At 37.2% G+C, this 18,385-nt stretch overlaps 1 protein-coding gene across 1 annotated transcript in view; it reads left to right on the forward strand.

Moving 5' to 3' along the window:
• Window positions 1–1,411: 1,411 nt before the first annotated feature.
• Window positions 1,412–18,385, forward strand: part of GORASP2 (golgi reassembly stacking protein 2) — a 31,298-nt gene continuing 14,324 nt past the window's right edge. Inside the window, exons 1-3 of the mRNA XM_046659309.1 lie at window positions 1,412–1,602; window positions 16,748–16,828; window positions 17,934–18,137. Coding sequence (XP_046515265.1) covers window positions 1,540–1,602; window positions 16,748–16,828; window positions 17,934–18,137 — 348 coding nt within the window. The 5' untranslated portion in view covers window positions 1,412–1,539. The remainder of the gene's footprint in view (window positions 1,603–16,747; window positions 16,829–17,933; window positions 18,138–18,385) is intronic.

Below are 18,385 nucleotides of genomic sequence, written 5' to 3' on the forward strand. Positions count from 1 at the left end.
AAGAGAAACGATTTTTTATTTTGAAATTTTAAATACTGTTTTATTGTTATAGAAACATTCCATGAGCATTATAGAATATAGAACCAGCAAAAACAAAAAATAAAACATCTCTCTCATCACCCAGAGATCAGCACTGTACCTCTTGGTTCATGTCTTCCCACATCTTCACATATGTATATAAGTATTAATATGTATCTTGTCTACAAAAATACTTTCATATTGTTTACAGATATATTCTGTCTTGTAATCTGTTTTTTTTAGTCAATAATTGCCACTTTTCCAAGCCAATAAGTGCTTTTCTTCTAATACTCAGTACGTATTCAAATTTTCCCAGTAGAGCCACAAATGTCCTTTACAGCTAATTTCTCCAAACCAGGCCCCAATTCAACACCTTTTGTTGCATCTCTTGGTTATGTCTTTCATATCTCGTTTAATCCAGTATAGTCCCTTTCTTATTATTCTGACGATGAAAAGAACTGGCCAGCAGTTCTGAAGAACAGTTGCCTCCTGTATTTGCCTAGTTGCTTCCTTGTGATGTCATTTTACTTGTTCCTCTATCCTCTGTATTCCTGTAAACTGTAAAATCTAACTAAAAATGTGATAGAAGCAAATTAAACGTTTCGGGCTAGAATACTTCATGGGTGACAATATTTATTTCACATTGCTTCACATCAGAATACACATATTCTGATATCTGATTGATCTACCATTAGAGATGGTCACGTTGATCCCTGAGCAGCGGCCGTATCTGTGGGTTTTAGAGGGAAGGAGCAAAAGAGGCAATGGAGTACGAAAAGCATGAATACAACTTGGCCACCTAAAGGAAGCGGGATCAGGCACCCAGCAGCAGGAACACCGAGGACATCCAAATGTGCTTCTCAGTCTGGCATCGCTCAGATTGATCCTCCGATCTTGTTCTCACAATTAGGGAAGGCAACAAACAAAAACAGAACTTGGTGGGTCCTCTATGACTTTTTGGGACAGCTGAGCGGATGCGGTATTCAGCCCACGAAAAGCCACTATCACCTTCCTCTGTACAGCCTGGGACAAGACCTGTAAGCCTAGACTGGGAAGTTGAGTGTGTCTGCATCTTCCCTCTTTTTAGCAGCAGCCCTTCTCCCTGCCTCTGGCCACCAGGGGGAGCTACAACCAAGCAACCGTTCTTTCGGGCCGGGGGAACAGGTCTAGATGCATTTTGTCCCACCCAGGAACCCGTAGTGAGGTGCCGAGGCCGGATGAACCGTATTTCTACTTTCTCGCGAGCACGAGTAGGCCCCGCCCCCGTATTTCTCCTCTGGCCTTACCTCCTAACCCGCGCGCTCCGGCCCCTCCCCGTGGCTCGCGGCAGGTGGCGCTGTCTGCGGCGTCCCAGCCGCCTTGGCTGCCGCGGCGACGACCTCCCAGAGGGCAGTGCGGCCCGGCTCTCCGGCGGCAGCGAGTGCCACGTCCCAAGTGCTACGCGGAGGAACGGAGCGGGAGGTGTGTGGGGGGCGGAGAGCAGCGCGGAGCCAGGCCCGGCCTCACTGATCGCCCGCCGCCATGGGCTCCTCGCAGAGCGTCGAGATCCCAGGCGGGGGCACGGAAGGCTACCACGTCCTGCGGGTAAGGGCTCCGACGGCGGCCCGGGAACGGCGGGCTGGAGGCGGGGCCTGGCCGTGCGGAGGTAGAGGCCCCGACGGGCCTCTTCCCGGGACAGCCAGGCCCGACCCCGCGGAGGATCGGCGGCCGCGGGCGCTGCCATGGTCGAGGCCGGTTTGGGCGGTCGCTCGCATCTCGCCTCCGCGGAGCGCGCCGGGCCCAGGGTCCGCCGCCCTGGGAGGACGGGCTGGAGCCCGGGCTGTCGGCGGGGACTTGGCCGGGGGACGGCCCAGGCGAAAGGGGGACACCCTTGGCTCTTCCTCCTTACGGCCTTCTCAGCCCCCTCCCTCTTAATTCTTAGTTTCCAAAGTTAGGAAAGGCCTGGGAGCAAAGTCTGCAAATAGGTGATGGTGAAGGTAGCATTTGAGTTTTCCGAGAAAAGGAAGCCTGGAACCCGCAGACTGCAGGAGGGGCATGTGACGGCAGGTGTTAATTCACCTTGGTATTGTCTAGGTGTCCAGAAGGACCAGTTAGGCAAACAGAATACCAAATGACCTAGAAGTAGGTTTGATGGACTTAAATTTATTTGATTTTGACAGGACTTTTTTCTCTCCTATGTCATTCCTGACCTTTCCAACCTTCCTCTTCCACATCTCCTGGCGGGGGGACTTCCATTCTCTTGTTTGTAGAACTGCTTAGGGTGTGGTGGAGATTAAGGTTTAAATCCACAGTGGTAAAAGAGGTAATGGAGAGGAATGTTTAAAAAAAATAATCTAGGTAAACAAAGGAAACCAACCTGAGTCACCAGGATTCTCAAAAACGTTGTATCTCAAAAGGCGTTAGCTAAGCCCTTGTTTGTGAACAACCTGGATTGTACAAAGCGGGTGGTCCTTTCCTCGTGGAACTGGGAGTCTTTAAAAGTAGCATTGATGGTTGTGTGCTGTGACACCTGCATGAGTGGTAACATGATGGACTGTCACAAAAGTGGCCTCAATCTGTAGCACCATTTCAGTACGTAATGAAGTGTCACTAAATATTAGCTCCTCACAGGCAAGAGCGTTTTCACTGAAAGTGAGAAAATGCACTCCCTGATGCTACACTCATTTTCTGCCTTAGGTCCCATGTTTCAGGTGAGACAAACATTCTTAAACTAAATTACCCAGATATCTGCGTGTTAGGGCTGTGATCAATCACCTTTCTGATCTTCAGGGTTGTCATGCCTAGTTGCCTCTCCACTCTACTGAAAATCCCTCTTGAAGACAAACTCTTGGTAGGAAAGGGTAATTTTCCCAGAAGATAAAGAGAATGTATAAGTAAACCATATTACCTTCCTATTTCCTTCAGCTAAGCCAACCCTCAAGTGCCACACTGGTGGGGGAAAGGAAAAAGTGTCAGATCCCAGATTCAAAATGAAAGTTGGTGGCAGTACTTTTCTATTACCAGGTTTGATTTTGAGTTCTCTGCTCTGTGCTGTGTTATCCAGAATTACCAGCTGATGCTCACAGTGGCTGATTGTAGCCATGAATCCTTGGGGATTTGCTATATTTTTATAATACATGCAATGAGTAAAACACAGTTTGAGATTAATAAGTCTGTTAGCTGTACACTTCATAAAGATTCCAATTCAATGACTTCTGTTAATGACTATGTTCAACGTAAAACAAGTTGAAGTGTGCTTTCTTTACATAGGTACACCTCAGTAAATCACTGCTCATACACATTCAGTAGTGCAGATATGTTATTAATCTATAAATCTTATTTTTAGAAGCACTAGGGACAAGCTTAGTTTCAATCTGCATCTGAAGCATAAATGTTGCACAAGATGAAGTAATTCTTACTTCATTTGAGTTTTATTAGAGGGAGCTTTAAAATAGTAATTATCATTTAGTTTAGGATAATCTTTTAAATGTTTCTGAGTTCCTAACCTACTCTGCCCCTGATTCCGTAATTGGTTTCCTTATTTTTATTTTTAGGGGGGAAAGTACTATGTTAAATCTGAACATGTAAAAGTATCTTCCCTTTCATTTGTTATTGCCTAAGTGTACAGCAGTATATTCCTCTGCTGGGTTACTGAACTTGAAAACCAAAGTAAATATGGCAGGATAACCTTGGAATAAAATCACCCATGTTTAGCAAGTTCTAGAATGATTTAATTTGAAGTTTTCTTTAATAATCAATTCCCTGGCCATTTCCTTGTTAGTAATAAAAACTTCCATGCCTGGGTTTTGAAATGTCAGTTATAATGACACCCGTATCTACTGCTGTTTTATTATTATTTCAAAGTCGCTACCATTCAGATAAATTGAACTTTGCATTTTCCCATTATTTTTCTATATCCACTATTAGATTCTGCTGTAAGAAATCTTTAGGGGACAGCATTGAAATGGTTGCAGATTTTCTGCTATGAACGGTGTACTTTCCTTTTGATGTATTAATGCACATTTTCATCTTGTGATCGTATTGAGTACCCAACTCCCCATACCCACCCTAGAAGTAAGCACTGTAGATAGTTTCTTATGTATCCTTTCAAAAATGTTTTATGCATATTAAAGAATCCCCCCCTTCACTCTTTCTTTTTCTTTCTTTTTGTAACTGTTGGGATCATATGATACATACTGTTACACACCTTCATCTCTTCTCATTTGTTAACTGTCTTGGCATTCTTTCCCTAGCAGCATGCTGAGCTCTGCCTCTTGCCTTTACTTAGCTCCATTGTAGTCTGTTATACGATAGTTTGGTTATGCAGCACTTCCTGGTGTTGGACATTTAGTTTTTCTAGTCTATTGCTGTTACAAGTACATGTCTACAACCTTAAATCCTACCTTTTGTTTTCCCGTAAAATATACATTTTCCCAAATTATTGAATTTTATTGTTGTCTGTTGATATAAACGTTGATCTTCATTTTAGCAAATTACTGCATTGTTTTCTGATTATCAGCACCTGTTTCTTAGTGATTGGATAAGTTCAAAAAGTATAACAAAGAACCTAAATTACCTGTACTCCTACCATCTAAAGGTAAATATTGTTGAAATATTTTTCCTAGTCTTTTTTTTTTCTGTGCCTAACATTGCCCCTTAGTCATGTGTCACAAAGATTTTGAATGGTATGACATATTCTAATATAGTATGGTCAAAAGTTACCATGAGATGTTGGCTTTACAACTTAAATATCCAACAGCTGAGGAATTGTTAAATAAATGAGAGCCTAATCACAGATTGGAATGCTGTGCATTCAGTGAAAATTGTGTTTCAAAACACTCTCTGGGCATAGGTATGCACCTCCACAAACTTTCATATATTTTCTAAAATTTATGCAGTCATCATGAACTATTTGTATATTCACAAAAAAATTAGTTATAAAAAGTTATTTTTAAAAAGTGGACTCCTAGTGGAAGATTTTAAAATTTGTTCAGAAGCCTTCTTTTATTTTTATTTTTATTTTTTTTGAGGAAGATTAACCCTGAGCTAACTACTGCCAATCCTCCCCTTTTCGCTGAGGAAGACTGGCCCTGAGCTAACATCCATGCCCATCTTCCTCTGCTTTATACGTGGGACACCTACCACAGCATGGCTTTTGCCAAGTGGTGCCATGTCTGCACCCGGGGCCTGAACTGGTGAACCCCGGGCCGCTGAGAAGTGGAACCTGTGCACTTAACCACTGCGCCACTGAGCCGGCCCTGGAAGCCTTCTTTTAAAAATAACATCATATTTCAGATTCCCTTATGCAGTGGGGCTGATTGTATGTTCACCATGAGTACCACTTTTATTCCCATCCTCTAATCCTAACATTAGGCAGGAAAAATGTTAGCCAAGGCTTCTCAGTCTAGTTAAAAGTAAGTTACTACAGTTGAAATAACTTGAATACAGAATTCTTGCCTAGATTTTCTTTTTCACTTTGGATTCTGAAAAGTGAATCCATCAAGGCCATTTACAAAATTATATTTTTGGAGTTGACTCATGGATGCCCATTATAAGAGCTGTTTCTAAATTAAAATGTTCAAATTAATTCCGTTCTACACTTGATACTGTTTGAGACGGGAGATATCTGAGGACGTTCTGGAACCAGTGTTCACACTAATATGGGGACATGGAAGACATCATGCTGCACTATTCCTTACAATTTCCTCTGAAAGAGATTTTTGAGGTGATGGATGTTTTCCAGGAAGGGCCATCGAGAGAAAGTGATGAAGTGTATCTCTGGTGTAATAACAGGACTTTATATCCTGAGCATTTGCGGCAGATGGGGCAGCATTAGGTACTCTCCTTGGAGGAGAAAGTGATAGTAAGTGGAATTATTTCCACTTACCTAGACCGTGTCTACTGTTATGTGAATTTGCTCTTTTTTAATGGTGCCTCGCTAATCTACATGAAATCCTGTGGGATCTGACCTCAGTACTTATTTTGAGAAAGTGAATTCCCAATATTTGATAGTCATAATTTTTTCTTTATTCTACTAACGTGGTGTTTAGCAAACTTTTTAAACTCGTGCCCCATTTGAAAAACATAAATATCTCACTACTGCCCCCTTCTCTTCTCATTCATTCTGCAAACAGTGTGTAAAAAGAAAACAGTTTAATTATTTGATGTGATTTTCCAAATATAAAGTTACAATTGAAAAAAGCTTTATAAACACCACCTAAAGACTCTGACCTGCTCCCAAAATTGATCTCTTCTAATAAAAGGCTGCAAAGTTGTTTAATTTTTAAAGAATAAGCATTCTTTGAAATTGCTTTCAAGTATAGAAATCAGAATATTTCAGTTTATTAATGCCATGGAATACAATGCATGTGAACCTTAGGGACATTTTTAGGAATTGTAAGTATCATTAGATATAAACTTTTCCAGATATCATTAGGCCTTGAACAAATTAGTGTCATGTTGTTTATATCCACATTCATATTTTTTGTCATGAAATGTGTTTTAGTATATGGACTGTCATCCTCAGGATCCTCATTTGGGGAGACCTGCTGTTGGTGGGTACTTAGGTTTCTGTCTCTGGTCAGTAAATAGTAGAATGCACAGCACTCGCTCTAGTGCCTTCTGGGTAGGATACTGACAGGGCTGTTTAATAATTCCCCCCAAATTTTCCTAAGAATTGAACTTAGAATAACCACTAACATCAGTACATTCATTGTCCTGGCAGTAATATTCTACTGAAACGATTATGTTATTTTGATTCATTCACTAATAAAATATTGGTTAACTATCTGAACTAGAAAATATTTGTCCATGAAGGTTTGATAAGTGCTTTGGAATCTGACTATAGATTGCCTTGGGAGGACTTGTTTTCGAACAACGTGTGCAGAACCAAACTAGTTACTTTGAGACACTGTACACATCCCTCTTGGCATTGCAAATAAATTTACTGTGGCCTGAAGAGAATGATGCTGGGGTTTGTTTCTGTTTTAAGCACCAGTGAGAGATCATTCAAACATATTATCAGCAGTAAGGAACCTTGTCATCTTGTGGGCATGAATACATTGAGAGACATAGTAGACCGCCAGAGACCACCCTTGGGAATCACTGGATTCTGGTGTCAGCTCCATCACTTCGTTATATTTTCTTGGGCAAACCCTTCAACTTCTTTGAGCTTCATTCTTTTTATCTGAAAAGTGAGGGTAAGAGTAGTGCCTCCTCCACCTTTTTTACTAAAAACTACATTAGGTATTGCATATGAAAATATTTTGAAACAAAAAATTGAGCATGTTAAATTTCTTTATTAAAACAGTGCTGTCCTTCATTGGTTACCCTGAGGGTTGGATGAGATATTCCATGTAATGCGCTTGACATAAGGTCTGGAATATGATAAAGACTCAATAAATGATAGCTGATGCCTTTGTTATAAGCATTTGCATTATTGTATCACCCATTGAGAACCACTATTCTAGTGGCAATGTCAGTTAAAACATTCTTGTTGTAAACAGTTTAAGTAGTATTTCCATTTAATCAATCATTCAGCAGCTTCTTTTTGTCCATCTATCTAACTTTGTGCTTTACTGCTGTTTAAAATGAGTTTTGGATCAAATCTGACCATTAATTTTATAAATGTGCCTGTTAATTTTTAACATTCCTCATTTTTAAGGAAATTTTACATTTGTTTTTTAAAAGGTAGTGAGAACCAGTGTCTATTTCATTGCTTTGCCACTGTGTTATTAAATGTGTTAATTAAAATGACTAAAAGAGTCTATGTAATTAAAATGATCTTGCTGGGTTTCATCTACACTGGAGAATCTGTAGATAGCTTGGTGACAGTTAGACTTATTTCATGGTGAGTTATTCAATCTTAGACTGTCTAGTCAGCCTCCTCACCTTACAGCTAAAGAAAGGGAGCGCAGAGAGATTATTCCTTAGGGTCACATAGCAAGTTTTCTTTCCCTTAAAAAGCAAATACCTAAGTTGGTATGAGATGACAGGTTGTCACAGTTTTTGCTTCTTTTGAAGCTGACTTCAGTTTGTTTCAACATCATTTTCCTAGTGTACAGATCTTTTCTAGGAAGCTACTATGTATTGATGGGTTTTGATTTCCTTTTAGTTACCATTAGAATTGTATTTCAAATTGCTTTATATGTTACAAGTAACATCATAGGGTCAGTGTCAGGAGAACATGCTGTTTGAGTTGTTTGGGTAGAACATGTGAGCAGAATGTTTTAGCAGGTGAGGCTTGAACTCTTGTAGTCCACTGCAGAATTATTTACCACACGTTTGTGTCAAGTCCCAAATAGGAAGACTGGCCCTTTTCAGATGTAGAAGAGCTCCCTCCATTCCAAAAGCACCTTTTTATAACTATGAAGGATTTAGGGTTTATTTTTATTACATCGCATTCCAAAATATTTTCTCATCATTTTGATCCCCTGAGCGCACACATATAACACGAGGCTTTATGTGTATAGTTGAAATGAGTCATCATTTAGATGTTACTTGGATTGAATTTATTTTTTAGTCTTATTTAATATCTCTACTGTTTTTAAAAACAGTACAAAGGTGAGAGTATTAACCTTAAATTGAGAGCTAGAGGAGATGATGGTGTAGACAGAAAGTCAGTCAAAGGGGCTTATCTGCCTTCTGTGTGTGGAGAAAGAATTTGTGGTCCAGTAATAAAAAGGAGACAGTTACACATTCCACTGAGCCAATTTTATGGAAACATCTCCATGGTTAGAAAACTTAAGGGAGATAATTCACCTACCAGCCAGAAACTTGGTTAAGTGTATCTTTGTGTATCACCTTATAGAATAGCCAGTCTGATGATATCCTGTGTTCTGAAAGTAGCCTTGTGGTTGCCTTTCTTTCTTTAAGGTAGCAGCCCTGTATTCCTCAGCTGGATGTATATAAGTAAATAGACCAATGCAATTGGGAGAATGCCTTCCCCCCACTCTACTCAAACTCTTCCTCCCTTCTACTCTGCTGTCCCTCTCTCTCCCAAGCCAAGATTTAAAAGAGAGAGAAAGGTTCATGCCAAATAACCCAAACCTGGTATAAAGTACTGTTGTACTTTTAATCCCGGAAGAAGAGCTGGGTGCTTCACTGGAAAGCAGCCAACATAGAACAATTAGATCTGTACACAGAGAGAAATTCATTCTAAAGCTGGTAAAACTTCATAATCAGGATCAGAAGGTGAGGAAAAGTCAAAACTTTAATTGCTTTTATTACCTGAAAGTTGATTAGACAAAACAGTTAATGGTATCTTATAGGGCAGTTTTTCAAACTTTTTTTTTCAGCTCAAAGTAAGAAATATATTTTGCATTGCAGCTAGTACATGTTACTACATTTCCTGGAAAATACCCTTATTAAATCATGAACTTTTGATATTTGTCTGTTCTAATATTTTTCTATTTTGCCATTTGTCTGCTCTGTCATGATCCACGAAATTGATTTCAACCCACTGAAATTCCCCAGAGTAGTTGAATGACACCACTTTAGAGATTATTTATGTATTCAACTTCTAATCATTGATGCTAATTTTTTTTTAACGTAATGAGGATGGATGCCCCTTCACTGTGCAGTTTCCATCACAAGCTTCTCAAATTTTGCTTCTTGAGGAGTAAAAAATCTCTATCAAATTTCGTCTTTCTTACTGTAGCTGTTTTTTTCTAGAGTGCTTATGAGAGCAGTATTCCTTTAGTGTTGTGATTTTTATTTTGGTAACATAACTTCAAAATGTAACATTTAAACTTTTATAAGTGCCAGTAACTGTGCTCATAATTTCTTCTACCTGTCCATGTTTTGGTTACATTTCTAATTATCATTTTATAAGCAAAATTGCTTTTTAGTATTTTCAGCTGCTTTGTTAGGTTTCTTAATTGTTCCAAGTAAACCATGTGGCCTGAGAAGAGTTGGAAAAAGAACAACTTCAACAGGCTTATTAGAACTCTCAGGGAATGGTTTTGTATAGAGTTGGACTTTTCCTTAGAACTGAATATTTTCTGCTTTAAGTATCAAAACTAGGTTATAAGAAAATCCGTTTTTAAAATGTACTGCCTGCTTCTCAGCATCATAGATAAGTGCTAAATATAATTTGACCGCTTTGTGTCTTATTTATTATGATGACCATCAGTGTGCCACATTGGAATACAGATTATACAGTTATTGCCTAGACCTGTGCTGTCCAATACAATAGCCTCTAGCCACACATGGCTATTTAAACGTAGGTGTAAATTAGTAAATGAAATTAAAAATTAGTTCCTCTGTCGCACAGGCCACGTTTCAAATGCTTCATAGTCACATGCAGCTAGTGGCTACCATATTGGACATTTTCACCATCACAAAAAGGTCTATCTAAACAACTTAATGGCAAAGACTTTTTTATCTTTGTATTGTCTACAACAAGACACCATCACAGGTATACCCTTCATGTAAGTGCACAGTAAGTACTCAGTAGGTAGAATTTGATTAAGTGACTCAGACTGGTGGTTTTCTTTTTCTTTTGGTTTTTGATTTTTGTAATTTTTATTTCTTCTCACTTTTTACCAGCTATCATTTTTTGCTATAATTAAGTGGTAGTAGTGTCTCTTTCCTCTTTCGCTTCTTTCAGCTATTATTCTGCCTATTGGTGCCTTGTAAATCGGGTAGCCAAATTATGTAAATAGAGTTTGAGTGGTCATGAGATCACAGTTCTGAAACTGTGTTCCTTATTGGTGAGGTGTTGGGTATGTTCTTAGACTATAGTAATTTTGTTTCTACTTTTTGGATAAAGGAGGAGCATATCTTAAAACTTTTTATATTAAAAAAAGTGCACGTAAGTGGACAGCTTGATGAATTTTCGCAAACAACACAGTCTTGTAACCAGAATCTCATTCCTTTCCAGTCACATCCCAACTACCCACCACCCCTCAGGGTGAATACTATCCAGATTTCTAACAGCATAGGTTAATTTGGCCTGTTCTTATACTTTATATAAGTGGAATCATATGATATGTACTCATTTGCATCTGGCTTCTTTTGCTCACATATTGCTTGTAAGATTTATCCCTGTTGTGTATTGTTACAGATTTTTCATTTCATTAATATATGTTATACCACTGAGAGAAGACAACAAAATTTATTTATCTATTCTGTTGGTGGGCGTTTGTGTAGTTTTCACTTTGGGGCTGTTACGAATAATGCTGTGGACATTATGCTGTATATATCTTTTGGAGGACATATGTATGCTCATTTCCATCAGATGTATAATAAAGAGTAGAATATTGAGTCAAAGGTGTATGTATTTCAATATTAATAGATATTGCCAAATAGTTTATTAATTTACATTCCTACCAGCAGTAATTGAGATTTCTGATCGTTCCATATCCTTACTAACACTTTGTGTTTTCCATCTTTTTTAGTTTGGCCATTCTGGTAGGTGTGTAGTGGTATTGCATTGTGGTTTTAATTTGCATTTTCTTGATAACTATTGAAGTTGAGTACATTGTTGTATTTATTGGCCACTTTGATATCCTCTTTTGTTTAGTATCTGCTAAAGTTTTTTCCCTATTTTTCTATTAGGTCGTCTATCTTTTCTTTTTAGCAGCTTTATTGAGTTATAATTTACATACCATTAAATTCAGCCTTTTAAAGTATACTTTATACTGTATACTTTTAAAGTATACAGTTCAGTGGTTTTTAGTGTGTATTCACAGAGTTGTGTAACCATCACCACAGTCTAATTCCAGAAGCTCTTTATCACCCCAGAAACAAGCTTCATACCCGTTAGCAGCTACTCCCCATACCTCCTACCCCCAGCCCCTGGCAACCACTAATCTACTTTCTGTTTCTCTAGATTTGCCTATTCTGGACATTACATATAAATGGAATCATACAGTATGTGGTCTTTCTGACTGGCTTCTTTTACTTAACATAATTTTTTCAAGGTTCATTCATGTTGTAGCATGTATCAATACTTCATTCTTTTTTATTGCTAAGTAGTATATTCTGTGGGTGTACCACATTTTCTTTCTTTATTCATCAGTTGAGGGACATTTGGGTTGTTTCCACTTTCTGGTTATTATGAATAATGCATTTATGAAATTTGTGTACGTATTTTTACATGGGCATGCTTCGTTTCTCTTGGTTATGTACCTAAGAGTGGAATTACTGGGTCATATATATACATATGTACAGTTATAACTCTTTGTGTTTAACACTTTGAGGATCTGCCAAACTGTTTTCCACAGCAGCTGCACCATTTTACGTTGCCACCATCAGTGTGTGAGGGTTCCAGTTTCTCCACATCCCTGTCAACCCTTATTCCTATCTTTTTTATTTTAGCCATTCTTGTGGATGTGAAGTGATATCTCATTTGGTTTTTCTGTCTGCCTGTCTTAATGCTTTGCAGTGGTTCTAAATTTGTTCTGAATAAGTTCCTTGTTGGGTGTGTAGTTTTCACTCTCTTGTGTCTTTGATGAGCAGAAGTTCTTAGTTTAGTGTGGTTTAGTGTATCACTTTTTTTTAGTTTATGATTAATGCTTTTGTGTCCAGTTTAAGAAGTCTTTTCATCTCAAAGATACTTAAGATCTTTGATGATCTCAAAGATAGTCTCCTGTGTTTTTCTCTAAAAGCTTTATCGTGTTACCTTTGACCTTTATATCTACCATCCCTTTGAAATTGATTTTTGAGAGAGAACATTTTAAAAAATTATCTCTCTCCTCTTCCTAGCTGACACTTTACTTCTTTTTTTCTTTTCTTTGTTTGAAAGGGATGAGGGATAGTTAGTACATGGTTAGAAAAATAATGTCTGGTGTTCAGGAATTAGTTGATTATAAAGATTTGCCTTCAGGTGGTGATTGCTGAGTTAGGAAGATGAGCTTCAGATTTGTAAGACTCCTATTATATATCAGACTTAGCTAGGCATTTCAGAAACTTAAACTTATTGACTCTCTGCAATATTCTTGTAAAATAGATGACATTATCCCTTACTTGCATGAGAAAACTGAGGCCCAGAAAGGTAAATAAACTTTCCCAAGCTCACAAAGCTAATAAGTAGGCAAAGCCACAGCTAAACAGCAAGTCAGTCTGGCTCTAAAACTCGAGTATCGTTTCACTATATGTTTTTTCAAAATCTATTTGTAAAATCTTAATTATTAAACTTTCAGATTTAACCTATTCATCTTAAATTGCTATGATAGATGGCCCAATACTAAATGTTAAATGGCCTATGGAGTCGTGTGTATGTGTGTTTTTTTTTTTTTAATAAAGATGGTTTGAAAGAAGCAGACGGTGAGTCAACAAAGGAGAGATCTTACAGGGACAGAAAGTATTGAAGTGGTAATCTGATGCTTGAGAGATTAGGTGCCTAAGAGATTCTTGTCAGTGGATAATATTGCCAGAGAAACTTACCCGTGTGGATATTTAATTTGCTGTGTTGTAGATCTTACTTTCCATGCTATGAGATGTAGGAAATTTCTCTTAAGTGTATTAGAGTCGGAGAGCTGTTTTCTTGGGCTCCCTCTGCTGGCTTCCTAGCAGTAATTAAGATACTTGATTGCCAGAATTGTGCTGGTACTAATGATGTATTAGGACAAAAATTAATTTCAAGGTCCATTAGAAACAGAAAGGAGATTGATATTTGTAGCAAATGAAAATGGAAAAACCGAGTTAGAGGATTATTTAAGTTTATTTATTTATTTTAGAATTCAAGTTTAGCTATTGAATGTTTCTTGAGTTATGGGCAAAAGTACTTCTAATGGTATTGGAAACTTTCCATTTCAAACAAATAGTGGTAAAATTTTATACTTGAAGGCGGCATGATAAGAATCAGTGTGTGGGATCAACTTTCTAAGTTGTTGATGACATTACAAAAGTACTGTCTTTACAGAGAAAGACAAACACTGTATGATTTCACTCGTGGAAGATAAACAAATACATGGACAAAGAGAACAGATTAGTGGTTACCAGAGAGGAAGGGGGTTGGGGGGGTGGACATAAGTAGTAAAGGGGCACGTACATATAGTGACTGACAAATAATAATGTACAACTGAAATTTCATAATGTTATAAACTGCTATGACCTCAATAAAATAAAATTTAAAAACGTCCTGTCTTTAGTCCTTTTTAGCTAAAAAGTAAACTTTTGACAGCCTCAGTGGAGAAATCTGAAATTGATCAATGGACTAATTGGTTTCTAGAGAAAATGGTCATTTGGAAACACTCAGATTCAGAGAATTAGGTGATTAGATGTGGACCCTATTAAATGAGAAACTCCACTCTGAGGGGACTTCTAGGATCTATGGTAATTAGCCCGTTTTCACACCTGAGGCATTTCACACCTAATTGATGGGCACAAGATGACAGGCATTTCACACCTTAGTAGAACATGACTTTTTTCCCATGACTTTTCCCCCAACTAGCCGATCTCACTTTTCTTCTCCTATTAGGTCCAGGCAACTACCATTTTCCTTTCAGAGTTGCCATTTGAGGAGAAATCTGCCTGCCATTTTGAGTTCTAGACGTTTTGCTTGATAATATATAGAACACAAAATATCCCCCATTTAAGAAAACTCAGTATGTAGAAACTAAACAGGTATGTACTGATTATTTTTATTAGAGTCAACACCTTTAAATAATAAATCCCTTTGGTATTTAACTTGTTTAATTTTCAAAAATGATTTCGTCCCAAATTTGCAGGAAAATTTGCAAGATCAAACAGTTTTACTAAGTTAAATATTGAACCATCTTTATAATGGACGACTAACTGTTCCTTACTGTGACAAATGAAGAAAATCTAGTTTTACTTCTTCAGGGGCAATGATAGTATAATTTGCCTTTAAATAAATAAAAAGTAACATTAGTTCAAGAAGTAAACATATCATTAATCTAAGAGTAAGTGTCATTAATCCAAGAAGTCTGGTATTAGAGGCACATATTCTAGGAACAATCTGGGTTCCAGTTTGAAAGCATTAGAATGATTTGTTACTGTGTAAATAGCTGCAGCTTTGGTTATTGATGAATTTGTGTATCTGTTATTTGCCTAAGCTAAGAATTGACTTTTAGAACTTTTTGGACTTACAGAAAATCAGCCTACAAATATCAAGGCAAACTTCATTTTCATAGCATAGTTTTGGCAGTATCTAATAACATCAAGCAGAATAAAAATTCCTTAATACAGTATGAAAATATTTTGGAAGAGGAAATGCAAAGTAGATTATATTAACTTTTTACTTTTTTGTCATATTACTACTGTTACTAGCTACTAATATTTTTATTACTGCAAATTTAATACTTTATTTCAATCCATTTCAAATTTGGGATGCTAAACATTTGAGTTGTTGAGAAGCTGAGTAATCTTAATCTTCCATTTAAAGTCCTCTATAAGTCTGGCTCCAACGTTTCTTTCCAGCCTTCTTCCTAGACTAATAGTTGAAAGATGGACCTTTGAGTTTCCCCTCTACCACTACCGAGCTATGGGACCATAGGCAAGTCATAAAATAAAATAAAAGAACTGCACAAAATCCTTGGTTTTAGCACTTTATTTGAATTGTGGAGAAACTCTTTGAGAATCTGAGAAAAACAGGGATCTTTATACCCTGAAAACTGCTGATTTGTACAAAATATTGCATAGAATTTCAGGAGCTGCAGGGTTCCCTGAAGCCATCCACAGACCTCAGTGTAAGATCCCTTGGCTTAGAGGACTTCTCATTTTCAAAATCTGTAATTCTGTATTTCTATCCCACACACCCTGTTGTCTCTCTATACTATATTATGATCCTCATTTTTCAGACTCCTGCTTCTGGATTTTTACTCATTATTTCTTCAACTTTCAGGTGTCCTTTCTTATCTATCCCTTTATCCATCTTTACCTTTGAAAGGTACCCCCCTTTTAAGGTACAACTCAAATTTGTTTTTTTCTGTTAAGTTTCTTCAATCAGGATTAGTCTTCTCTTTAGCACTTTGTACCTCTGTTATAGCCCTTAACCTGTTTGGTCTTGTATTACACTGATTAAAGGGCTGTGTGTCCTCTGTCTCCCCTTCTTCTTTTCGCCTGTTCCTCAGCAGATTATAAATGTCTTGACTTCCATGGCTGTCTTCCTATATTAGCTTTATAACTGAATGGTGCCTTGCCAGTAGTAATCATGGAATAAATGCTTGCTAAATTAATTTAGATTTGTCACTTAATTATAATGATTAACTGCTACGTCATGTGCTAAATGCTGGGAGGATTTAAAAGTAGAAAGTGGAGGCCAGCACTGTTGCTGAGTGGTTACGTTCGCGTGCTGTGCTTCATTAGCCCAGGGTTTTGCTTGTTCAGATCCTGGGCGCGGACATGGCACTACCCATCAGGCCACGCTGAGGCAGCGTCCCACATAGCACAACCAGAAGTACCTCCAGCTAGAATATACAACTACGTACTGGGGGGCTCTGGGGAGGAGGAGAAGAAGGAAAAAAAAAGAAGATTGGCAACAGATGATAGCTCAGGTGCCAATCTTAAAAAAAAACCCAAAAAAACGTAGAAAGTGGTATGAAATAGAACCATAGAGGAAAGCCTCATTTATGAGATGAATTTGAAGAATGGGTAGAATTTAGGGAGCTGCAAGGGCATTATCTGGGAGAGATGAAGAGAAATGAGAGAACTAGTGTGTACCTCTATTTCCTTATCGGTAAAATTAATCTATTTTTACTGAAAAGAAATAGGTATTAAAATTTAGCTTCTAATTTTAAATTAAGTTTTGCATTTTTCACTTTTGCTGTTTTTATTTTTACAGGTACAAGAAAATTCCCCAGGACATAGAGCTGGACTGGAGCCGTTCTTTGATTTTATTGTTTCTATTAATGGTTCGAGATTAGTAAGTTCAGCTTTTTGTAGTTTTTCCTATGATATTTTGTAGTCTTTTGAAATGAAATTTTTCAGATTCTCTGGGATGGATGTTTATTCTTTAGTTACAGACATATAAAGTATGATACCAGTTTGTAAAAATAATAATGTGTTAGTAAACACATGAAAATGTCAAATATAGAATACTATACCTCATACTCCATTGATTATTTTAAGAGAATCAAATCACTGGAGACTTTCAGTTTATATGTTATTTAATTGTTTTTAGCAGAAAGAAATAGTTAAGATGAAAAGGTTTGCTTTTTCAAAGATGTCAGACTTTTGTAGGTTATTGACAAATGAATTAGTAAAGACTCATTATCAAATAATTTTGTCAGTTTTCTTGGGGCCTAGTTCTATGTTATATGAATGATGTTATTAGAACCAAAGAGATATGTTCCCAAAGTGCAGAATTAAAACCACTTTTTACAAGTTGCTTTCAGTTTATCCATAGTAAAGGCCTATAACAAGGAAATTATATAATTTCAGCAAAGGAAGTTCTTATGACAGTAGCTGCTTACTTGGTTTATTTTTTCACAGTCTTAAGTTTTTGTTCATTACTTAACATCTCCTACATAATGGCCTTTATTCATTTGTGTAATGAAATATTTAAAATATTGCTTCCATTGTCTTTTAATGCCACTTCTTGATAAATAAGTAAAGTGTATATTTAAGAGTAAAGTCCAAAATTAAACTTCAACCCCAGCAAATGTTTTAGATTTTAAAATCAAAGTCATACCAACTCTGTTAATAATGTGACTTCTAATAGAGTGTTTTGGTTTTTTATCACTGAAGCCCTAGATCACTTCAAATAATGTTGAGTTGAAAATTCCATAATCCATACTCAGCTATTAGAAAAAAAGTCAGAAGTTGTTGCTAACATAAGAGTTATTCTTAATTTATTGACATTCTTTTACTTAGAGGAACATATGAACATTAATGTAACCTTTACCTGTTGAATGTTTTATTTTGTGTTGATTATTAATATTACACCAATAGGGCCGTAGGATGCTTAAGGTAAGATAGTTAACATTAAATTTTATTTATTAAGAAAGATAATTTCTATGTGTTCACAGAATAAAGACAATGACACTCTTAAGGATCTACTGAAAGCAAATGTTGAAAAGCCTGTAAAAATGCTTATCTACAGTAGTAAAACACTGGAGCTGCGAGAGACCTCAGTCACACCAAGTAACATGTGGGGTGGCCAGGGCTTGTTGGGAGTGAGCATTCGTTTCTGCAGCTTTGATGGGGCAAATGAAAACGTTTGGCATGTGTTGGTAGGTATCAACAGTGAGCTATTACTTGCAGTTTAAGAAGCAATGGAGAAAGGGGTTTTAACATGGTTGTCTCCAGTTTGGTGAGATTATAGGGGTATTATTATTATTAGGCTATTTTTAGTGTCTGAAAATCAGAATTCATTGCTTTTAAAATACCGATTAACTAAAAAACAAAAAGAAACCTGAAGAGAAGCAAATATAGGTGCCTCAGAACTATTTTTCTAATGATTTATCCATTAGAAGAAGAA

The sequence above is a fragment of the Equus quagga genome, chromosome 4, assembly GCF_021613505.1.
Source record: "Equus quagga isolate Etosha38 chromosome 4, UCLA_HA_Equagga_1.0, whole genome shotgun sequence".
NCBI classification, from domain to species: Eukaryota; Metazoa; Chordata; class Mammalia; order Perissodactyla; family Equidae; genus Equus; species Equus quagga.